Genomic DNA, 25,166 nt, shown 5'->3' on the forward strand with positions numbered 1-25,166 from the left:
TAACATTTTTATACCCTCTCCCTTGCTTTTAAAGAAATGAGAGAGATACAAGCATGAGGTACCAATTTTTGGTGTTGACGGTATTGTAATAATCGATTCGGACTTTTTAACTTAATCTTCAATATATTATACCCGCCAAATTCTGCTTATTTTGTCCTTTCATTGCGAGAGCAATTATATGGACACTCCAGGTGCATTTCCGCCGCCGTCGCCGTCATCATAATTTTCCGTATAAAGTCCTGGTGTGATAACGTCGCGGCCGGACGCCGTCTACTGTAGACGGGAGTGAATGCGTGCAGAGCCGAGAAGAATGGAAGCGGGAAGAAAGCGCACCGTCTTACATCGCGCGCGAGGTAACAGGGTAGAAGGGGGAGGGGGAAAGTGCAAGGATGATGATGATAAAGCAACATTTACTGGGCCCGAAATAAATCGGTGGTGCACGCAGGCACCAGACGGGGTGGTTCCCTGGTTACGGGACGCATATGTTCCCAGCAGCTCCTGGCCCTTGTCCGTCAGTGCGAGCTGAATGGGTAGGGTGGGGCTGGATAACAAGGTCTCTCATCGCTCAAGGGTGGGAAGGGGAGGAGGGGGGTCTTGAGTTCTGTGCACTCTGTCAAGATGTGCGGCAGGATGCCCTTTTCTTTTCTGCGAAAAGGACAGAGCATATCGTATTCCGCAGGGTACATGCGGTTCATGAGTACGGGATGCGCAAGTGATCCCGCCTGCGCTCGACGCAGGATCGTCTGTTGTTGCCTGGTGAGTTTGGGGTGCGGTTCTGGCAGTCTGCACCTTTCCTCTCGGTACATCCGGGTAATGTCCCGAAAGCTGCTAACAGGGTGCGGTAGCTCTTCCGGCTCGTGCTCGGCCCGGATTGACATTTCTCGGGCATGGTAATCGGCGATGGTGTTGCCTGCTACCTGCGAGTGAGACGGGACCCACACGAGCTCTGTGATTTTTCGCGGAGGCTTGTGCTTGGCTAGAATGGCTCGGGCCGCGGAGGAGATTACCCCCCTGCGAAAGCTACTGTAGGCTGTCTTAGAGTCGGTGACTACGGTGTCCACGCTCGGCTGTGCGAGTGCGAGGGCCACGGCCGCTCCTTCGGCAACTGCGGGGTCTGTTGTCTTCAGGGACGCGCTGACGATCAGCCTGTCTTTTGATGTAACCACCACGCCTGCATGGTCACTGTGTTTTCGGAGCGAGGCGTCCGCGTAGAGGACCCTGGGGATCTCTTCCAGCTTCCGGGCTCTGGCTCGCGTGGTGCGCCTCTCATCGTCCTTGCCCGGCGTCATTTTCCGGGGAAGGGGTTTGGTCTGAATGATCGTTTTCCAGTCTTCCGGAAGGGCCGTCTGGATGGGTACTGGCTCGATCTGCCATCCTATCTTGCGTAGGATGGCTCATCCGTGTTCCGTGTGACTGAGCCGGATTCTCTGATTAGAGAGGTGGGCTTCGATGAGCTCCTCCACCATGTTGCGGGCGCCCATGTCCAGCTGTTTATGCGTGGACGAGTATATGGGCATACGCAGTGCTTGTTTCGTTGCCTTACGAAGCATCCTGTTTAGGGTGTCTCTATTCGCCTTCGTCAGCTGGAGATATGGGGCTTGAGTAGGTAAACCGCGACACGACTAACGCGCGTACCAGGCGCATGGCATCGTCCTCTTTAAGGCCTCGGTTTCTGTTGGATACCCTCCGAATCATACCAAATATCTGTTCGGTTGTAGTCTTGATCCTTGTGATGGCGGCCTGCGCCTTCCCATTGCTCTGAAGTAGTATGCCGAGAATCCTAATCTGCTGTGTTGGCTTGATGATCGTTCCGGCGATGGTGATAATCACGTTCGGCGGCAGCTCCTTCTTGGATTTTCCCGGTTGGATCATGAGCAGCTCTGATTTCTGGGGAGCGCAGCTCAGTCCGGACGACTTTGCGCACTCGTGCGCGGTCGTTGCCGCCCGCTGCAAGACTTCCTCCATCCAGGCATCGGATCCGGCTCCGGCCGTCCACACCGTAATATCGTCGGCATATAACGCGTGGTCCACGCCTTCGATTTGCCTGAGTAGGTCGGGCAGGGGCAACAGGGCCAGATTGAAGAGCAGGGGCGGCAAGACCGACCCCTGAGGGGTGCCCCTATCGCCGAGCTCGACAGGGTCCGACTTCTCCTCCCCTATCCTGATGGTCGCCGTTCGGTTTGACAAAAAATCTTTTATGTAGCCGAATGTCTTCCGGCCACACCGGGCTTTGTTTAAATTCTGCAACACGCTCGCGTGGTACAGGTTGTCAAATGCTCCCTTCACGTCGAGGGCGAATATCCCGCGCGGCGCGTGCCTCGTTGCCGGCTTGACGACCAGTTCGCGGAGTTGCCAAGGAGGCTTTCTACTCCGGCGGCCGCTATATTGAAATCGATCTGCGGGTAAAGAGTCTAGCTGCGCGAAGGGCTTATGGCTTCACGTTCGCTTTGTTCTCGCTGCTTAGTTCACGTTGAAGCGAGGGGCAGCACGAAGGGCAATTCGTTTGTTGCTGCTGCCGCTCTGCGTCACGCCAGCGTTTCGACAGCAAGTGTTTGTGCTGATCGAGTGAGATCTCTTCATGTTTGCCTGTGCGCGCGTGATACCATGCTTGTTGATTTAGTTAGTAGGCCAGTGTTTACAACATTAAATGACCGATAAAACTACTGAGCTTATTTGGTATAGCTGTCTCATAATTTGCTATCGCTATTGATGCTTCGTCTTTCGGGCGAAACTTCTTTTTTTTCTAGGCTGTACCTATTTCTAACTAGTAAACTTATTTTGCTTTTTATGTAGTTCTACCTTCTGTTATTCTGGCACCCCCGATTCTTGGCTGATTCCCCAGAGTTGGTCTGTGCCATTGATACACAAGGCTGTAGGCATGTCCAAATATATTTATGGTAACGCCTGAAACGCCTGTCCGAACAACTTTGCAGTGGTATCACCGGCGAAAACAGTGGTCTGATTCCCCCCATCGAAACAGGACGATTCCCCCCATCGTCGCGGGGAGGAATTGAGCCACCAGTGTCAGAGACGGCAAAGCCCAAGGGAGTGTCGCATCGAGCCTTACTCGTAGCCGCACGCCATCGCCGCTCGCAGGAACAACGATACCTGTTACACACGCTGGTACCGGGGAATGACCTCAGCAACTGACGCCACGGGGTGCGTAGCCCTGCCCACCCCATGCCACCCGGCCCCCTCCTAGGAAGCGCAGCTGAGATCGGCCACAAAGCTGCGGATGCCTTCGCCGCCGGCAGCTCCACACGTGCTCAGGCTCTTTCCCCTCCGCTCCTCCTCCACTTTCCTCCTCGCGTGTTCTTTCATCTGCGGCTGCTCTTTGCGTTCCCTTTCCTCTTTCGCTGTGCTCGTTCGCTCGGTTACACCGAGGAACGACGCCGACGCTCAATGCAGGAACAGACGCCTTAGAGCTGCGCTCTGAAAGGCAGGGAATTTCGGGTATGAATTTAGAGTTATCATAAGCCAGACAGGATCGCAAAGACGCAGTCTTGTTAATGTTACAGCTCGCTCGTTAGAGTACAAAGGCACTAGCTGCTCTCTGCGAGTGAACGTGATCGAAAAGCTATGCCGTTACGAGTTCAGTGCTTAAGAGCAAGCTGTGTACTTCTAAGCAAAGGTGCAGAGCGCGGGCAAAATAAAAAAAAATTACCACGGTATAACCTCTTTTCGTTATCGCTGTTTGCCGCTTTGAGAAAGATTCATGGTGAATTCGCCTTTGGAGATTTGGCCACATCCCTTCATCTTGCTTTCCAACTCAGATAGTTTGAGCCAGTACAGTCTCTCCATCTTAACTTTTTTGACCTACCCAGAGTGACGTCCCGATCATGGCTGTCCATCAATAGGATGCTTGACAGGTGGCTGGTCTTTGCATTCCTTTGCCGAAACCTGTCTGTACCTGTCAAAGTGGTCACGTATCTCTCCAAAGGCGGGACCACTTGTTAATAGTTCGGATACTTCGTCTTGAGGTGCTCTTTCCAGTAATATAAGAGTTCCATCAGCCAGCCAGGAGCAACAATCTGTTGTGTGCCTAATTCTAATCGTATTTCGGAAAGAGCGAAGCCGCGTGATGTCAGGAGGTGGCCTACTGGTTGGCCCCTCCGAAATGCCTCGACGGAATGTGTAGCTACGGCTGCCGTTACAGGGTGTGCTGCGGCTGCACAAAGAACTTTCTTCTGAACATGTCATGGGCCGTTTCTTTATTACAAAAAGAAAACGCAGTTCGTGAGCGATAACTCATGCGAAAACATTCAACAGAAGGACCAGCGGTGCTCCACGAATTAGGTACGTCGTGACAAACCCCTCCGCCAAAGCGCGCGGGACGCACATACTGAGGCTCACCCGTGCCGCACGCCCCTTCAGAGCAAGAGTGCTGCCGCTGTAGATCAAGCAGGTTATATGCTAGAACTTCTGGTGTCGCAGTACCTGCAGCCACCTACGAGAGCGTGTGAAGCCGCTGGCTGCCACTTTGGTTGAGATAAACAAAAGTCACAGTTTTGCCGGAAAGGCGAAGCATCGATTGTGACAGCAAATTAGTAGACTGCCAGAATGAGTAAGGACAGTAGTTTTATCGGCCGTATAAACTTGTAAACGCTCGCTTACTAAATAAATTAAGAAGCATGGTGTCAGCTCGCACAGGCAAAAGGGCACACATCCCATTGCATGACCGCCGACACTCGCTGTCCGAACGCTGGCGTGAGGATGCGCGGCAGCTGCAGCGAGGGAAGTGACCTTCACGGCTGTCTGTCGCCTCAACGAAAACCGAGTGGCGAGAACACAGCACACGCAAAGCTACGAGCATCAGCCCACCTGGACTGTGCCGCCAAAGCGGATCGCTTTCCAGGTAAAGCCCGCGTGACGGCGCGCCAGGCGCAGTCGCTCCCGAAATACAACCCCGCCCTCCTACCTCCTCTCCCCCAGGTTCATTGCGCGTGACGAAATATGGTCCCTTTCGTCCCTGCTTTCATCCCTTGTGCACGCTAGATTGAGCCGCCATCGTCGGCTCACCCTCACGCGCTGTCACTCGCACATGCAGCATACGGCGATAGGCGACGTCGTTATTGCTCTTAGACTGTATACATAACATCACGGTGACGCCGATGGCGAGGGAGTGTCATATTATTGCTATCGCAATAAAAAAAAACAGACGACCCTAGCATGGATGGGAAGCCTCGACTGAATGGCAGCCTCGACAGATGGCAGATGACAGATAGCAGAAACCTCGACAAATGGCAGTCGAGAGCGTCTGTCGCTTCGCGATAAGAAAATTGCTAAGAAACGCCGTTGAAGAGATGAACCAGTTCGCAGTTTTGCTTCATTATTGAAAACAAATTACTGCGTTCATTCAATATACGGCCAGGAACCAAGCAAAGACAATGGCGGGATGCCAATCGCACTTTCTCTTTAGAGTAACGTGCAAACATTCTCCCTCTAGAATCTGGGCTCGTTTGTGGTGACAGGGTAATACATATCGGCCGCTGCGTATCCCGCCAGTCGACGGGAAAGTTTTACAGCCACCCTGTATAAAAATTGAGGGCACTTCCCGACCCCCAACAATCGGCAATGTGGCACCAGCGCCGTTTTGCCATTTTTAGTGGTTTCTTTCTCATTTCCTTCATGAACACTATGAGAGTGCCGTACATGTGCGTAATATTACGCTCTACGTCTGCGCCTTCTGTGCCTGCGTCAGGTAGTGCAAGAAAGATCTTCGCGCCTCTGAAGGCTCTATTCCGCAATGCTATATGAAGTGCTACACGTGCAGAACCGCTTGCCTACAGGGGAAAGAGGGCTGCAGGGCGTTGCGAACGCGCATCTCCTAGACGATATGATTTCTCCGCTCGCTTAGTTAAATGACAGGGCACTGCTGTCGGTAGAGACAGCTTGAGCTCCCAGTAGCTATAGCATTAAGTAAACAAACCCCTGGACGCCCTGGACCCAAGCAACTCTAAACCACCACCGTGCTGGAATATACTAGCAACGTTCTGTGCGCTCAGAAGCGCTGAAAGTGACGGATCGTACGCAGGCGAAAAAACGAGACGGTGAGGAACACGTGCCGAGTATCTGTACAGCACAGAAAATGAAACTTGCGCATACTTCTGAACATGTCTCTGTTTGTACAGGCCGTAGTACAGGCGACACTTGATCGAATGGCGTGCGCTATAATTCGTGGTCGCTCAACAGGACACTTCGGAATGAACCGCAATGATTAGACATAGTACAGATAATGGCCACGACAAACAACAGAGTAGAATACAAATCAGTCACAGATCGGGGTACCAAGAGGGGCACAATCCAAGCTTTCCTATATACTCGTAACTCTTGGACTAGTGTTACATAAATAAGGCCCCGATTCTTTTTTTTTTTTTACCGTTTACTTGTCTGGATATGACTTCAGCGATGCTCAGTTAGTGTAATAGTTTCTGGAGACGCTTTTTCATTGCAACAGACACAATTATTTTTGCAATGATGACGATTGCGACGATATAAAAGTGAATTTGCGATTTTAGTTTGCAGCTGCATGCCAGTTTTTTTTTTTTCCTTTGTGGTGGTATATATATTCGCCGTCGCCAGGCATGCTATCAGGAAAATTCTGTTTGTGTTGTTTACAGCAGTTATCGGATATGACACCCCTCCTTGTTGGAAATCGTGAATGCTAATAACATAGCGAGAAATAGATGCAACCGCATTTTAAAGGAAACCAGGTTACGCGCTTCGACTGCAGATGCACTCACGACACACGCACTCACGCATGCTCACACAGGCACACAATAGAGAGCTTTAGTTTTGGGGACGCAAGCGGCTTGCGTACGCAAGAACTAGGGGCAACGGTACTGCGCATGCGCAGGCCTCTACGTCATCGTCTGCGCATGCGCTTTACCGTCACCCCTAGTTGTTGCGTACGCAAGCCGCTTCCGTCCCCTAAACTAAAGCTCTCTAATAACGAGAAGGAGAACACACACGCAAGCATCCATCGTCAATTCCTTGGTGCAGTAAGGGCGTTCGAAGCGCTCACGTTCCGCGTAATCTAACGAATGCAGGAAAAGACTAATTCTTTTTACTTTGTGTTGCTTTCAGGTGACCCGTCGATACGAAGAACGACTGAGGACCGTGTACGCCCGCTCTAACAGCGCTGCCGTGAGTATACGTGTTCATAACCCTCGTGTGTCTCCTGATGCCTCCGGAATGCCTATGAGGTCCTTCACAAAGTTTCATTGTAGAAGCGGAGCATGTTTGGCAACTGCTGAAGGTGTACTCTGAAAATATTTCCCGCTAAACGGGCTAGTTTGTCCCATGGCTTAAGATTCAAGGTTAAGGAGTTTGTCCCATAAGGGTCAAAATGGAATTCTTGATGGGGAAAACAAAGTTTCCTTTTTGGAGCGCAGCTCTTACGCACCCGTTCCAGCGGCGAGCGGCGGCGTAACCATGCGAATGAGCACAGCGAAGGAGGAAAGAGCGAATGCAGAGCGCTGTGTGGGATGAAAGACGCGAGGACGAAAGTGGTGTAAGCCCGCCGTGGTTGCTCAGTGGCTATGGTGTTAGACTGCTGAGCACGAGGTCGCGGGATTGAATCCCGGCCATGGCGGCCGCATTTCGATGGGGCGAAAACACTGGTGTACGTAGATTTAGGTGCACGTTAAAGAATCCCAGGTGGTCGAAATTGCCGGAGTCATCCACTACGGCGTGCCTGATAATCATAAAGTGGTTCTGGCATGTAAAACCCCATAATTTATTTTTTAAGCGGTGTAGGAGGGTGCAGCGGAACCCTGAGGCCGAAAGCTCAGGAGGAGGGTAAGCGTAGTGCCGCGTCGATTGCTACGAGATGGCGCTAGTGTAGTGTGTGTCGTCTGGCAGGTCTGTCTGTGGCGGCTGCTGTGAATTGCGCCCATGCGCCATCCACGCGCTGCATCTCGCGATCTCCAGATTAGCGAGGCAGTAGCGCCACACTTCGCTCCGTTTGCAACGTGCCGTGCAATAAAGGTTGTCCGCGCCAACCGATATATTGCGAAATGAACGCACGTTCAGAGCTGAGCTCAAACTTCGCATTAGGAAGAATCGTAATCATGGGTGCAACTTTTTTGTTTAAGGTTTACTCTGATTCAGTCTCACCAAAACTTACTCAGCCAGCCTAACTCGGTCTCTAGATCATCGATATTCTACTCAGTCTGGCTTATTCCGACTCGGACTCACCGAGAACAGAATAACCAATGGTAATCGAGGCTTTAGGCAGGCCCACATAACATCACGCACTTAACAGGCTTGGGCTTCTTCAGATTCACGTAATTACAGACACATTCATACTAACGCAATCATGGGATCAGCCTGCACTAAATCTCCTGGAATCGCATATTTACTTATGTGAATCGAACTCATTGGCCGCTGTGGACCTCACTGACGCGGTCTACCAGTTCACCAAAATGATCACCGATAGAGAGTAAGCAGTACTCACTTCATAGTCAGTTTCACACTCCCGTCTACAAACATGCACTGCAACTCACTCACTTGTACACTCTTATGCTCGCACTTAAACGCCCTCGTTCACGTTCATAATGAAGTGTGTTCACAGTCATCAGCGCTTACTGAAAATTAAACACGGGTGTCAAACCGAAACAAAAACATTTGTACGACTTCGGTGCAACGCACTCCGGTTTCTTTCTGATTCATTGCCGCTTCCTACAAATAAAAAAAAAATATACGCGTATACAACGATCTGCTAACCGACCGGCCGTAGTCCACTTTATCTCGTTTCATGGCGACATTTCGCCCAGTGCTATCGACTTACCTGCATGGCGCACTCGCAAGTTACGCCACAAGGAGCCAGAAGTTAAATACATGGCACATGGGAGAAATCAAGTGATCCTGTGGCATAAATGTCACATAATGAAGTTTAATGTTGCACAGCAACCACCGGCTTACGAGTAAAGGAATCCATTTTTGCAGGCAGTGGCGTCGCCATATCTGCAGTGTGCGCCGCGCGGGGCGGCACCTCGACGCGTAAATCTCAGCGCTCCCTCTTTCCCGTACTTACAGCACAGCGTACGTGCGAACCGTACAAGATAGCCTTCTGAGACGTATAAGCGTGCCGATTTATGTATTTGTCGAAGGAAATCTCGATTGGGACAACCAAATTATGCGGGTTTTCTTCTTTTTCTCTCATAAATTGTACACAGAATTTAGATGCACAATATTGTAAACGTTTAAAAAATTTTGGAGGGTGCTTAAGCTTCGCCTTTAAGGGAAGCTTTAGCTCGGGCCCAAATCCAACGCGGCCTATTCAAGCGCATACAAAACGCAAAACGTTTTTGTGAGACAGCCCTTGGACCAATTTTAATAAAATTTGTTGCATTTGAGAGCGAAAATTAAATTCTAGTGACTGTTAGAAGCGGAATTTCGATTTAGGTTCTGAATTTTGTTACATGAATTTTGAAAAATTTGAATGTTTGAAAAAAATAGAAGCACGAAGTTTACAAGTTCATAGCCCTGCATCAAGAACACATATCGCGGTTCTCTAAACGGCATCCATTATACCATTGAAAGCGGACAAATTCGGTATGTCATTTTACATCTTACGTGAATTTGTTACGTTGCTTACCAGGGTTCTGCAAAAGCTGCATTTCCATATTACAAATTATTTAGCTTCATGTGTAACAGATCAATTTTGTCTGCTTTAGATTTACTATTAGATGCAATTTACATAATAGTATTATCGTTTTTCGTTGCTGACTTACAGAGCTGTAAACTTGATAGTTTCGTTTTATGGAAATTTTTGATTCGTGACAATTTTTAATAAACAATTGATGACATAAATCAAAAATTTGAAATCAACAGTCACTAGATTTTAAGTTTGTCTTTTAAATGCAAAAAATCTCGTCAAATTTGGTGCAGTGGTTTCCAAGAAAAACGAATTCTCCTTTTACGTGTATTCAAATAGGAGCACCCGCGCTAAAGCTTCCTCTTGAGAGTGGAACTCGGTAACGTTCAAAGACCCCTTACTACTTTTCATGCTTCCCGGCAACTGCAGCTTATGTAACCGTGATGTTTACTGGGAAACGCTGGCTGCGAACGCTATGTACGAAGGGGAGTTCTTTGGTAGAAACACAGCCTCTTGCGTGAGTCGATCTCCTGTTATTGTTTCGCACTTATACTATTTCACTCTGAGAAGAGCTAACATAAAGGACATGCGCTGTCGGTGCTTTCTTTTTTTTTCATTGCGTTTGTTTGTGGGCGCTGTTCTCAAAATTCCGAGGGATAACCTTGAAAACAATGAAAGACAAGGTATGAGCAACTTTGGTAGTAGAGAAGGGGTTGTGTATGAGTGGTTCAGAATTTCGTCCAAAATCCTTTTTGTCTAGGCAGCTTCCGACTCCAGACACCGACGCCGGATTTTCTGCGGCACGGGCTCCTTAAAGCTATCGCCTTAAAATCTAAATGTATGCAAAATAAAAAAATGGCTGTGGCTTAGGTAAGGTTAAGCCCAGGATGCGAAGCATACTAGCCTTTATTTTAATGCGACAGCGTTAAGGAGCTCGTGTCGCAGAAAAGCCGGTAACACTGCGACACCGGAGACGTTACTTCTGCGGATACCGGAGACGTTACCACTGAGCCACGAGTTAGATGCTTCAAAGCGGTACAAAACCGCCTCTAGTGAACGCGGTGTTGCCTTAGAAACGGGCTGTTTCTAAGGCTCAGGCGTGCGTCGCTTGCTCAGGCGCACATTTCGTTGTCGCGCCGAACGTTGCGTTGCTCGACGCTCACCGCGTCCGATGCGGGGCGCGTAGTCGGTGCGCCGTAGCCCATTGTCTTACACCCCTTGGCGGGTCGACGGGAACGCTGTCGCGTTACACTCTTGAAGGCGAAGCTTAAGCGTCCGCTTTGCAGCTGTTATGACGTCATATGGTAGCTACGTGGCCGCGCCATGGCCGCGCGCGGCGCAGCAAGGAATAGCGTGGTTGTGCGGCTAGTATGCTTCGCATAAAGGGTGAAGGTGAAAGCTACGTTCGCGCAGCACTCAATGCTTCACGTTTGCCGGCGAGATTTGCCATGTTTCCCTTCCAAACCCCCTCTATTGTGCGGCCGACGCGCGACAAGTGGACACAGTTCTCGGAGCAAAAATGAGAAGCACCGAGCATGAAAGGAGGTGTAAGCAGACGCCGTTCGTCGGGACTGAGCGTGGCCGGCGTTGCGACGACTCCGGATTGACCCTGCATGCGCCTACGCAATGCGACAAAGCATGTATGTTTGTGTAAGAGAGAGGGCATGGGGAAGGGCCGCGTAGGTGCGAGCGTACTGCAGCCGATAACTCGGCGGCCACGAAGTTCCATGGTATCTCTTTTAAATGCGTAAGCATTTCTATGCTTTCTTTTTTATTCGCATTTCCATGCTTACCCAACAAGGAAAAACGTCCGTCCATCCATCCCGTAAGACGATCACGTTCGTGATAGGGCACGCAGCAGTGAGTCAATTGACCTTCGTGCTGTCTCTCGCTTCAACGTGAACTAAGCGGCGAGAATGGAGCGCGCACGAAGCTTACAGCATGGCCCGCCTTGTTTTTTCATCGCAGAACGCTTTCAGGATAGGGGCCCGTGAGGCCGCACCATATACGCAGCAGCCACCGTAGGCCGGTTGGTCACGGTTGATAATGGTTCGACGCTTTAGAAAACGCGCTAAAGAGCGGTAATTGCTTATAATGATCGGAACGTGATAAGCGACCTGTCGCCGCCACCTGCAGCAATTTGCTTGCCTCATCAATTCACCTTGCGCCACCGTCCGCAGCCGATCATGTCACCGCAGCGCTGTCGTTTATACTGGTCGAATCAAGCTTCATAACATTGATAATGGCACCGGGCTGCGAGAACATGAGCAAGTGGCACATTGCTTACGCATACTTAGACAACTCCCAGAGAACTTTCTGCGTGATTTTTTTTTTCCTCTTTTGATGCAGACATTGGAATTTCGAAGTATGGTGCGCGCTGCTTGAATGAACTGTTTGCGTTTCAGGCGTTGCCACGATTTCAGCGATGGCTTCTGTTTTTTTTTTGAAATCGACCACAGGTCGACAACATTATTATAACTCACTCAATCTCGATCAGAAAATTATTTTTTCTTACGGCTCACTCGGAGATCAGACACACCAAAGTTCTGCTCAGCCGGGCTCGCTCGGACTCAGACTCTTCAAATTTCTACCTAGCCGGACTCCGACTGCGACTCACCAATATTATATTCAGCTGCGCTCACTTGGACTCAGACTCACCAGTTTCTATTCAGCCGGACTCACTCAGATGCAGTGTAATGGGTCAGCCTGGTGTGAGCGAGTCGACTCACGAAGGGGTTTGCCGACCTATGTTTGGCACGGCTGCTACGTGTAACTACATGAAAGTGCGATATGTAATCGCCCTCTAACCCCGTTCTGAATATGGAGTAGTACGAAGTGCACCTTTTATAGGCTGAATTAGAACACTGTTACAAATCCAGGTGTACCTAGAAACGGCACAACGCATTGAAGTAGTTTCGGATTTCTTTATGTTGTATTTATACTGATATGACCACAGGAGCAGCAAAAAAATTAAGTTTTGCTTCTACTAACGTATCCTCTGTTCAAAAGTAATTGTTCAGTGTACACTTCCTCATGCGACCATTCCATGGCATTCATATCCAGTGTCGGTGGCGAATATGCAACAAAATTAAACTTTTTCCTGTTTGACTACCCGTGTCCGTCAAAACATCTCCATAAACTGGAACTGTCATGAAGGAAAGCACCGAAAATATACCTTATCCCTATCCTTTAGACTAGTACAGTTTGATTGCTACTGTGTGAAAATGCGCACTAAACGCAGAGGTTGTACTCTCTCTACATTTGTCCACAAATCGGATACGTGGCACTTTCTTGTACTAATGAAACTTTCAAGCATATTGAGATACATCCAGGATGTTAACAGTAATTAGTAATTAACAGCATTTTGTGTACTACATATTTTGGACTGTAGTCACCACCCGATGTGTAGTGGACGGGGGTCACTTTCGATATAAAATGAAGAGCTTTTTTTTTGGTAGTTCAAACCCATTGAATGTATGGTCCGCAGGGAGACACTGTCAACAGCTAGGGAGTAGTCGGCACCTGAAAGTGTGCGTCAACATCTCCTTACATCGTATCAACAAAAAAAAAACGGAATACAGTAGAGGAGCAAATACTTTATTGCCGACCAGTATACCCGCATCTAGGCTACATCTAGTAGTCAATCCTACAACTAAAATCCTAAAATCGTAGGGGCTGTCCGAACAAAAATTGCCGTGGTTGAACGTGCCTAAACCAAGTTCGTCGAGCGATAGCGCGGCTTTGCCTGCTTTGAGAAAGAACACAGACGCTGCTCGGTGCGGCAGCAGCAGCGTCTTCTCGGTGCATCGCCACTGTTCTTCTCGTTTGCGTATTTATAAAGTTGTGCATAAATGCGTGGCACATGCACTCACAAGTTGAAACTATAAAAAGCAGTCTCTTTACATATTACGAGCAGCAATCGCTTGCAAGTGACGAGCTGCCAATAAAGGCTGATAATATTGCTCGTTCGCAGTGGCTATCATTGCGCAGGTGATCTTGCGATGTTCTAGCGCGCAGAAGAATTTGCAGGCGCAGTGCGAACTTTTTTTAAAGCGTGCTTCTGATTTTCAAAAATAAAATCATGCATAGTCCTTACACATATATGTGGCCCGCATCCCTCTAAAGTGGATAAGTTTTCACGTACTCCTTCAATGCAGAGCCAGTGATTGTGTCATGCGCGCGAACATCATTCACCTTTTTAACATTTTGCAAGTTCTGGCCACAGCTGTCGAAATACATGCAGAATTAGATGTAGAGCCTCGGAGTTGTGCACACGATGACCATTCTCTCTTTTTTCTTTTCGTTCATTTATTGCCTTCACTTGGCAAGCCATCTCTGCAGAAACCTCAATTTCGCTCACTTGCTTTGTATACGTTAGCAAACTGAACATGTGTTGCGTTTACCACCACCTGTTTTCTGTTCTTTTTTCTTCATGCTATCTGAATCCATCTTTGTGCAGTATGTCATACAAAAATGAAGGGATGCATCTTTTGCGAGTGTCACTCGCGTGTGCACCCATGTATGTGTCTGTGTGTGTGTGTTTGTGTGCATGTGCATGTGCGTGTCTTACACGTGTATCTCCGGCTGTGTGTTCTCATATTTCAGGAATGCGCCAGCAAGCTGTTCCGTCAGTCCGGCATCAAGAACACGCGTTAACAGTACTTCAAGGCTTTGGTGCGTGTAAAAAAAGCCATTGTGTTCAGTGAATCATATTTACCAATAAAAAACATTTCACCTTTTTTCTCAACCAATTTTCGTCGCATAAGCATTTCTCTACAAAAACGTGGTAATCGATGTTTTGCGAAGCATTTTGCTATTGTCTGGTTATACAGAGTTGGCGCGTGGCTGTCCAGCGTTCGGAAATCATCACACGTGCGAAACTTGCTTTTGAGTTGTTCGAAAGGAGGCGATCGCCAGCAGACGCGCTGCTCCCTAGATGCCTAGATATATAATGACGTGAGCTACCCAGTTTGAGCAACGTAGCGTTCGAGAGTCAGATCAGAGATTACTATGACGAAGTTGGAATGACAAATATGCAACGACGATGGCATCACGAAGATGACTACATACCTAGTGGCTGAAGCCAGCAGACAACTTGAGTCAATGGACCAGTATAACAAGATAAGAATGACAAACATAACGTGACATTATTTCGTGACATAATTGAGATGACTACATGACAAGCACATCATGCACGTCATTTATGTTTAGATATGTTTGTCACGTTCTGATATGCCACGTCCATCATGTCATGGTATTATTTTGTTGTCATGCATGTCATTCATGCTAATCATATCATGGCACACATACGTCATACGTGCATGTCGTGTTATTTCTGTCATACATAATAATGTTGTCATGGCATGCACGTCATGTCATGCATACATGTCATGACATGCGCACTATTCATGCAATGCCCTACCAATATTGCCCCTTTAGGCATGCCAGGTCTATTCTAATATCATCATCAGCTGCAGCAGCAGCCTATTTTCATGTCCGCTGCAGGAATTTCCAATTACTCCTGTTTCGCACTAGCTAACTTCAACTTGTGCCTGCAAATTTGCTGATTTCATCACCCACCTAATTTTCTGCCTTTGTGGACTGCGATCCCCTTCCCTAGGCGCTCACTCCGTAGCTAATATTGTCCAGTTCTGATATACCCGGCATCCCAAGTAACTTGAGCCAATTGCTAAAAATATGCTAACGTCACGTAGCTGGGCAGAATCAAGGTAATGTTGTTTGCCATCGCTTAGAGATGCTCATATTATTTTTTCGTTCCGCCTAATTATATAACTAGTCTTAAGTAATTATTCAACTTCTAAAATATTATAATTAGATGAAACGGGTCAATAAGAACATCGTAGAGCAACATGAAAAACTCCCGATACAGCTTTCTTTGCTCGATAAGTGCTACATAAAAGTATTTTTCCAAGCATGAAAAAAGCCCGCGAATACACGCAAATTGCCTCCAGCGGCCAGTCGCGCGGCACTTTTGCGTGTACTCGAGGGCTGTCAGAACGATTACATGGTTTTCAACTACGTCTTTTGTCATCGCGAGTCTACTTAGAGCTCCATTGTCGGCTTCTAAATTTTTGCAAGGCCCTAACGGTAAGAGTGTTACCAGTGCGACGAAAAAACACCTTTAAAGGTGTGAACACTTCTGCAGTGTGCTTGACTGCCGGGAGCCTTCCTAGGCGTGATCGAACGTAGCCATATCGAGTGTGCCTACACGATGGATTATTTATCTAAACTGCATTTGTCCAGCGCGTCATCGTGTCCCACTGGCTGGGATGACGACTTTGTCCACCTAATTCATAATTGTAGACACTTTACGACGCCAAAAGCTGTCTGCATGCTACAAGATACGCTATCTCATCTTCGGGAGGTTCTCTGACTGTGGCAATGTCCTTGGTGGGAACTGCGCCCTACTAGAGCACTCATATTGCATTCTTCCTGGAGTCGATATATTTTGCATGCGACTATGTGCGAATGCGTGTGTTTTGTTATTGATATCTGACCTGTCTATCTTTTAACTTTCACCATATCACACGGAGTATCATGGCAAGCCTCTCACTCGGCTACCTTCTACAGATACCGTGGAACTCTCTCCTTCTCGTAGATGAACACTTTCCGTCTAGAGCACAGAATAAAAAGGTCACGCATGAATTGGGCCTGCTTTATTCGTAATTAAACTTGAGCCTCCATCAGGCTCGCTCGGCCACGTTACTGTCGACGGTTACTCGGACTTCACGGTGTCCGGCTCGCTCGTCGCCGCTGTCATGGGGACAACGGTGCTCCACACTTCGTTTTCTTGTGGCGCAGCAGTCGTCGGCAGCTCGTCCGTAGGCACCTCGCTGTCCACGGCAGTGCTTGCCTCTGATGCAACGTCACTTTCTGCGCTGCCAGAAACCGTGGTCCACCTCACTGGAATGTCCAAGTGCCGGTTGTAGCAGTCCTACGTGCAATGAACGTTTGTTAGCGAAAAAGAAGCCGAAAGTGCAAACTAAACTGCACTCATGCTAGTTGAATTGACAGTGACTTTAGCACCAATGTCCAATACCTTCATGGAAAAAGGTATCATTGACTGCATTTGCCGAAAGCGGAGTAATTTCTGAAGGCTTGGGACTCTAAAGAGTATTCATAACACGTATAGACCTTGAATTATTTGTAGCCACCACGTCAGGCTACCCCTTACCCGATATTAAGCTAAACGGGACGCTAACCAGAATTTTAAACTTAGTTTAAATGGATCCGAGCATTTAACTTGAGCGTAACATTCTTCAGTAAAACTTCATTTGGGTCTAGTTGGTACGTAATTCATAACAGACATTCTTTCTGTGAGTTTTGGCTTATTTAATATCTTAAGTACCATAAAAACTGTATGAAAGAAAGAAGCCGCACCGCGTGCTCCGGATGGCATGCAGTAATTTCCGATTGTTCCTAAGTGAGCTTCCAGGGTTTTATTAATTGCACGACGCACTGCAAGAGGTGTCGCGAAATTATTTCGGCCAGACTCGTCTACGTTACGTGACCTTGGTCAGCTACGACCGGTTGTGCTGGAGGTAGACGTATATGATAACTGCCTCCTGACGGGACGCTGATATTTTCGAGTTCAAGCTCCATTGAATGCAAGATGCTTCTCCTTGCGCATGGGTCTTCTTTCGAACGAACACTTTCATGAGTGCACACAGAAGGCGGTCATCGGCACGTACGAACACCATGCTCTTTCTGGAAGCGTTACAGTACACACAAGATGGTACAACATGGTACGGGGCAGAGTGCCCACCTGTTCCTTTTTTGTTCTTCCTAGGTTTTATATGTGTTGTTACACTACTACGAAGAATGCATTCCCAGCTGGCTCACACACAAACATAAGTGACTACGCTCGTCGGGCCTAGGCCTCTGCATAAGTCCCGATGTTGCTGTTGGATCGCCTCTAATTCGCCTCGTAGTGTGAGGATTGTTGCATGGTACATAGGGTCTCCACTTTACAACACAGAGTATAACGTTCAAAGTACAGGCAGAGTTTGGCAGAAACGTTCTGGTCAGAGCTGTAGGTCGCCGGCGCATACAATTAGTGTCATGTATTAGAGCGATGTAATGGAAGCACAAAAGAAACAATTCCCGGTACTTAACCGTTTTGTCTAAGCATTCCTACAAAACATTCCATAGGGCATAGGCACCACCAGGCAGTAGCAGCATCACACTTTCAGACCACATTGACTCGCTTGCGGCTACATATTTTATGAGCAGTGGAGACTTCCTTTCTGCCGTCGTTTGGCTGTGAGGTGTCACCCTTGCAAAAAAAATATGTAAACACGGAGTCGAGATGCCCTTGCAGTTCACTATGATCTATTGACAGTCTTCCGATAGACCATCGTCACCTGACTTTAGCTAAGAGCTAACCCCGATTTTCCTATGCTTACATCAATAAAATGAAGAAATGCTATCATTAAACAAATGCTGTGCCAAGTCGAATAAACTTGGTTGCATATAAGAGATACTGGAGGAATTGTGCCGATGGTACAAAGCAGAATTTCGATGTCGTCGCTAACAGCTTTTACAGAACTTGCCCAAAGTCAGTGGCGTAGAAAGCTGAAGCACGAAGTTTACAAATCCCTAGCTGAACACCAAGAACAAATATCGCAGTTCCTAAAGTGAATCTGTTAGAGTAACCGAAGCGACGAATGTGATTTGTGAGCTTACAGCTTACAGGAAATCGATACAATGTTTGCAGAAGTTTTGCGAACGTCCTACTCATAAATTAGTAGCAGATTTTGCAGTCGTGTATACCAATACTTCAACTTCGTTCGCTCTTTATATGTCTCAGTATGTACCGTTACCAAAATTTCGAAATCATTTACGTTGCCCAGTTAAAGCGTTGTAAGCGTGACGCTCTTTTTTAAATACTGGTGGTGTAAATTAAAAATCTGCTCCTTCAGTTAGATTTATTGTAACTATTTCGTTCAAATTCAACAAATCTAATGGAACGCGGTACAGTGTATGCCGAGCCATAGGATTTCTTCTCATTTATTTAGATAGGAGCTCCTTAGTAAAACTTTCCTTTAAAAGAAAAGGTCAAAGTATGAACCTTGAAGAAGGCAAGGTCGACGTACATGGTTGTTCAATTATTTCGATGATTAAGAGTTGATTAGGTGTGCCTATTCTCTGTTTCTGCTTTTCTTTTTACGCGATGCTTTCTTTGCCTTTTCCATTGACTTTTCTTCTCCTGCTGTCTTGCACGCAGCATCGAGTATGGTTCAGAGCGTGTATATACATGGAAGGAGCGTGAAGAGAAGAAAGGCGACGCAAGAAACCAGTTTGCAGCTTTTCATCGCGTCGCACGTACACAATGCCCACTCGAGCGTCGCTACATTAGCTTCTTGATGGATATAATTGTCCGTGACCCCGCGCAAAATCGTTGCAGATACTGCATCGCTTACTTGCACGTTAGTCGAAGCTAACTTGCATGTCCAGGGGGGAGGTAGATAAAATGGTAGAGGGGAGGAGGAGGGAGGGAAGGCAAAAAATGAATAAAACCGATACAGTCACGAAACGAGTGAATAGAGAGTTTTAGCAGTGCTTTATTGCCATGCGGTAAGTGCGGTATACGGTACAAAATTACCGTTCCGTACTAACCTACCAGGATGAGAGAATTCAAGACGAGACGAGGAATTTCCTTTTTCTTCCCTTCTTTTTTTTTGTCAGCCGGCGTGTCAGACGCCCTTGACACGCCGGCTAACGCGCGTGTGTTGACAGACTGGGGTGACGGGAAGGGGGGTCCTGGCTTTGACCTTGTACACAGCGTTCCTTTACTAATTCGACACGCTAACACACTTTCCCTCGTTTCCGCGCCCTCCCGCCTCACACCCCCTCCCCTTTAGAAGAACCCCACCTATAGATACTGTGGCGAGGAAAGCATTTGTCGCCTTGAAGAAGACAAGTCCACTTGTCGAAACGTTGGCCCCTACATTCACCTTGTTCACGTTTTGCTCATCGTCACGATGAGTGAAGACGTTTTAGCCACGTGTGTGGCTCTGTGCGTACGGTGACGTGAAAATGATGATAGTGGCTGACATTCAGGCTTTACAGAATACAATGACTATGTGCTGAGCGCGAAATATTCATTTTGGCGAGTACTAGAAAGCTTTACCTCGTCCATGCACATCTTATTCTTTACGAAGGTGCCGGGTTACGGCAAGCGTAGAAACCACGGACAAGGCCGGTAGGGACATCTTGTGGCACTTTGTCCTACAACACCTGAAACCTTTTTTCTTTTGTTTCATAGGTATTCTTACCTAAGCAATATTTAAACGACAGACTTTTACACCGCTGCTGACACAATACACCAGCAGATAATTAAATTATAGTTAGTTACTGCTATAAAAACTCTGCATTCCTCATAAGTTAAATCTACGTCGCTAGATAGCGCCATCAAACCGAGGTGTTCATTTTGTTTTTTGTTGTTTTTTGCAACGATTTCTTTTCTGTTTTTCTGTTAGATGATTTTTACTTTTTTTAATATTCTTTTTTTTCCTCATTCGGCCTGACTATATTACTCTCCTATTGCGAAGGGTACGGCCACAACTTCAGTTCAGCTGAAGTTCCAGTAAAAAGGGAAATCATACTTGCTGCCCCTTTATTCGTGTTAACTCATGCATCGGTCCTACCATGGTGAAAACGGCACGGGAGCCGTGGAGATGCACGACGTGGACTCTGTGGCAGACGCCATTTTCCCGCCATGTTTCGGCTTGGTGCTGCTCGGCCCGAAAAACATGATGCGAGCAGAGCCTTACCGTCTAATATTTCGTTTCGTTTATGTATTTTTGGAAACTGCCCAAGAACAGCTTTATGCTTTAATATTGGTGCACTTGTGTTACACAAAGAACATAAAACTGAAAAACAAAACAGAATATCTCAAGCAACAGTTGCACGAAGGACAAGCAAAAATTGAAATATTCAAATACAGAAGTCAGATAATGAGTGAATAGTAGAGCTGATTATACGAAGATCATGACGCGAAATATGTAGTTCTGTTACAAGACGTGTTATAGCGTTAGAGGTGCAAGGGTAATTCACGTAGAAAATGCTAGGATTACGCAAGTTAGGGCGAAGCACGCAGAACGTTACAGCTGACAATAACCGCGGACAGGAGAAGCGGTTGTGAATTAGTTTATACCAGAATGAGTAATCACAGTAGTTCCGGGTTATTTCTAGGGCTCTAATATTGAACATGTGCAGAACACGATCATAGGCATAAAATACACGGCGCCCAAGAAATCGATCGTACAGAATCGTGTGCCATACGGAAAGTTTTTCCGTACAGTCAAGTGTGCGCATGCGCTGTCAGGAAAGCCTGTGCTGTGTTACCGCACTTACAATACGGTAAGTTGGCACTGCTAAATGTATCTAATAACAAACAGCCTTGCCACTCTTCGCTCGTAGTTCCAATACATGTGAGAGGTGGGGAGGGAAGATGAGGTGAGAAGCCAAGGAAACGCTACTACTATAGACACGACAGTGATCGTGGACAAACTGAAGATACGGTACGGTACGCTTGTGGTATTTCTGAAAAATAAACACAATGCAAATTTGTCAAGCAGACAAGTGAGGCTAGACATGCAGACGGAACGCCAGATTAAAGCACCGTAGGGTCTAGGCGACACTATAGCAGGGGTCGCACGTTCAACACTTCTGTGCCCACCACGGTAGCTTTTCGGCTATGGCAAGGCTCGAGGTCGCTGATTTGATCCCGACCGCGGCAGCCACATTCCAACCACCTAAGCGATTATGAACAATGGCGCACAACAACGCGTTAAGCGCACACCTCTCCCTGTGTGTTCTGTGTACTACGCAGAAAAACAGCCGTGGTGTACGCACGGTAACGTTTACCATCAACTGGACGGACGGAATGGAACATTGGATGGAACGCCGAATAAATTAAACGTTTACTGTGAGCATCACCGCTAATTATCGTTAATCAAGGCAAACAGCACACAGCTTCGCTTACATCCATTCCCACAGTGCATGGGTCCGCATATTTCTTTCATGTGTATTGTTCACGCATGTCGTATCTTATTCGTGTTGTATTTCACGCGCCATTATGTCGACCCTGTTCTTTTTTTTTAGCGTCGACTCTTGGCTGACCTTTTCTCTTTTGTGACAAAGTTGCAAATTGAGTCAACCCGGCAGATACTAGTGCAGTCTGTGGCAAAATGTGGTTAATTATTTGCTATAGTTGCACTAAATACATCCGTACAGTGAATTTGGCCTACTTTGTGACTAATTATCGCTTTTTTTGGGCCCCGCCGTAGGCGCCTTCGAGACACTATTGCCTCGCACGAACCATACTGAGTGTATGCAAACTCGCCCCATTTTCTTTCACATCTCGTGGGGGTGCGCGGGCAAACCTCAACACTTAAAGACTCCTAGCACGTCATTTGAGCGGTGGGAGGTACAGCTGACCGGCGATACCCTGGCGGGACAAGAAGCTCTCGTCCGGCAAGTACGTCGAGCAGCCATGGCCACTGGAATCCTGGAATGAGGACACCGCCCACTCGACCTCAAGAGCAACCACCTCGATGGTCCGAATAAATGTTTTTTTTTTCTCTCTCTCTCTAAACGTGTGCCATGCGGTGTCTTTGCCTCAGCGTATCTATATCGACGGCGGTGCACCCTTTACAGGATAGCAGCGCAATTTGGTTGACGTTTGACTATATTGGCGATAATTACGACCGTACAAATAATTTTCCCTACTCAGCGACTAATTTCCTTTTCTTCTCTTGTTGAGACCTCAATTTTGATGCCTCTTGCGATTCGGTACGACATCTAAAAGCACAAAAGAACCGTTATTTTAATTCGGCAAGTGGTTACAAGATACTCACATATCAAATATGCCAAACCCCAGTGAAGTCAGCTAAGAAGCCTTGTTTTCGAAAGGGGAGTGAAAGAGCAAGAAAGTATTCATACCTCCACCCTCTTCTGCTCTTTTGCTGCCGAAGACCGGTATTGCCTGTACTCCATGAATGCCTGCGGAATGGTCAAAATATGAATGGCCACGCACACGATGAGTGAGTGAGTGAGAGTGAGTGAGTGAGTGAGTGAGTGAGTGAGTGAGTGAGTGAGTGAGTGAGTGAGTGAGTGAGTGAGTGAGTGAGTGAGTGAGTGAGTGAGTGAGTGAGTGAGAGTGAGTGAGTGAGTGAGTGAGTGAGTGAGTGAGTGAGTGAGTGAGTGAGTGAGTGAGTGAGTGAGTGAGTGAGTGAGTGAGTGAGTGAGTGAGTGAGTGAGTGAGTGAGTGAGTGAGTGAGTGAGTGAGTGAGTGAGTGAGACAACTTTTTTCGGTCCACAATAGACGCGAGTAAAGTCAACGTCACTTGGCTAGGCCCACTCGGGGACCATCTGATGAAACCTGATGGGACGTATTTTTGTAATAAAAATCAATGCGAGAAGAAGCTTTCTCTTGGCCCTTGATGAATACATTTAGGTTCCCGACATTTAACAATTACCATTCGAAACGAACCTATACTTCGTTTCGTACTTAGGTAATGCCCTGTCAACGCTGGAGCAACAATGTGCACTGTCACGAATGAGAAGAAATTTATTTGTGGGTCACATCGTAAAATGACACAAATAAAACGCAGCGTTATTGGAGTGATTATTGACACTGCACTTATGACATCACTTTCACTAGCGAGTTCGCAAGGGTATTCAATCACCACGCGCTCATTGGTTTTCATTTGATCTCTATTTTGACCCGCCCGAGTGGCTTGGTGCGTATGCAATTGTGCGGCTAAGCACCAGGTTGGGATTTCGACTCCCCGCCACAATCTGACACAAACAATATGCAGAAAACACTCGTGTGCCATGCTTTTGGAGCATATTATAGAACCTAAGATGGTTGAAATTATACCGCAGCTCTCCAATACGACGTGCCTTATAACCCAACGTGCAGTTTCGGTACGTTGAGCCCCTAAATATAATATTGCTTTCTTTCCTTTTTTAGCCAGAGATCTAGCTTAGAGTGCTCGGCTTAGGGCCAGGAAGATAAAACATTTAGCAATAAAAACGTGGGCTGCTACACCATCCATTCACTCGGCGCCCCCGGCAGTGTGAAGCTATCCCTGGCATGACAGAGCTGACGACAGTCGTGCGTTTAATGCGGCTGGTTTAATGCGGCTGGTTTAAGGTCGAATACCTTAATATAGCCCCATAGGTTATTCTTTATTACTAGCCCAGTGGTGCGAAAAGGAGTCACTTGAGGGCGTTGGTTTTTTCCTATTAGTAGCATGGTCAACTTTATGGGGGATCTTTATGGCGACGTCAACATTCCCTCATCGCACGTCATGCAGAAGCAAAAGAGCGGACGTGCAGCGGCAGCAGCGCCAATAGCGAAAGTTGTCCATCCTCTAGCATTAGCAGGAATAAAATGATTGGGAATGTGGTGTCGCTCTACTGGGCCCGTGGCTTCCAGGCTTGGCGAATGAATGGGCGGGTATCGTAAAACTACATGAAGCTATGGTCTTAAAATCAGAGTTATAAGTTATTATGCTCAAAAGATGGCGCGGAGGGTTCATTTGGGTTGACTTATCACTAAATTAACCGATAAAAATAATGGCTAAAATAAATGTCATAAGCGCACGTTGCTCACATCTCGACTAATTTTGCACTGTTCTACAAAATATCAAAGCTCACCAACTACGTAATGTTTCTCTGCGACTGCTAGATGGAGATGTCTCACCTCACCTTATTTAGGATTTGGAAACTTAACCCATTTGAAAAAAAATTGAGTTAAACTTTTTCATTTATCAGATCGCGCAGATTGCTCAGATTCTATGGCGTCGTGACCTAATTATAAAAGAGAGTACAGCCTGTCCGAAAAGTACAGTGTGCTTAAAAAAAATCTTACTGTCATCAGACAAACTTAACTGCCTTAACTGGTAATCTTTGAAAATTAACAAAGTATACATACAAAGACACGCACACAAACTTGGTTGTTTCGACATGAGGCTTACCTCACTGGATGATCTTTTATGCATGATGCACAGCTTCAGCTGCAATAACATGTTTGAAATTCATTAGCGTTTCAGTAAATGAAAATAACAGCATCTATATGTGAACAAAACAGGCCTCTAAAGAATGTCTAGTAGAGCTTTGCAATATTGCCTACCGGAAAAATTCTGAACAGCCACTACAGTGTAACCTGTCGGAGGTGGCTGCGTCATGATGATGTCACACCATTGGAGACGTATTTGAGAAATCCACTGTATTTCAACATGTCTTGATCTACTCGAATATTCACCAAATTACGCTGATGGATATTCTCTTATAATGGGCCAAGCCTAGCTTCATTTTTGGAAACTGCTCCGAGTTTATTATCCAGTCTTATGCCCCAAGTGAAGCTCTTTAATGATCTTAGAAAGTTATGTCAAAGAAATATGCATCGTTCTAAGATAATTTTTACGTATCTCGCGCGGTAACAATGCATGAGAAGCACCTCCAGCCAAATCGCGTACCACCAGCTCTAGTTTTTCTTCCACTCTGAAAACATCACTGTTCGGATAGTATT

The 25,166-nt window shown here is 47.0% G+C and overlaps 1 protein-coding gene and 1 long non-coding RNA gene across 2 annotated transcripts in view; one reads left to right on the forward strand and one right to left on the reverse strand.

The window, feature by feature from the left end:
* Positions 1 to 14,344, forward strand: part of LOC139060492 (uncharacterized) — a 107,522-nt gene extending 93,178 nt beyond the window's left edge. Inside the window, exons 13-14 of the mRNA XM_070539650.1 lie at positions 7,087 to 7,146; positions 14,207 to 14,344. Coding sequence (XP_070395751.1) covers positions 7,087 to 7,146; positions 14,207 to 14,257 — 111 coding nt within the window. The 3' untranslated portion in view covers positions 14,258 to 14,344. The remainder of the gene's footprint in view (positions 1 to 7,086; positions 7,147 to 14,206) is intronic.
* Positions 14,345 to 16,466: 2,122 nt separating this feature from the next.
* On the reverse strand, positions 16,467 to 24,653 carry LOC139060493 (uncharacterized). The gene is made up of 3 exons (XR_011514872.1): positions 24,613 to 24,653; positions 22,571 to 22,630; positions 16,467 to 16,556 (listed from the first exon to the last, which is right to left on the reverse strand). It is a non-coding gene; the product is annotated as an uncharacterized lncRNA (long non-coding RNA).
* Positions 24,654 to 25,166: the final 513 nt, after the last annotated feature.

Source organism: Dermacentor albipictus, chromosome 5, assembly GCF_038994185.2.
Source record: "Dermacentor albipictus isolate Rhodes 1998 colony chromosome 5, USDA_Dalb.pri_finalv2, whole genome shotgun sequence".
Taxonomy (NCBI): Eukaryota; Metazoa; Arthropoda; class Arachnida; order Ixodida; family Ixodidae; genus Dermacentor; species Dermacentor albipictus.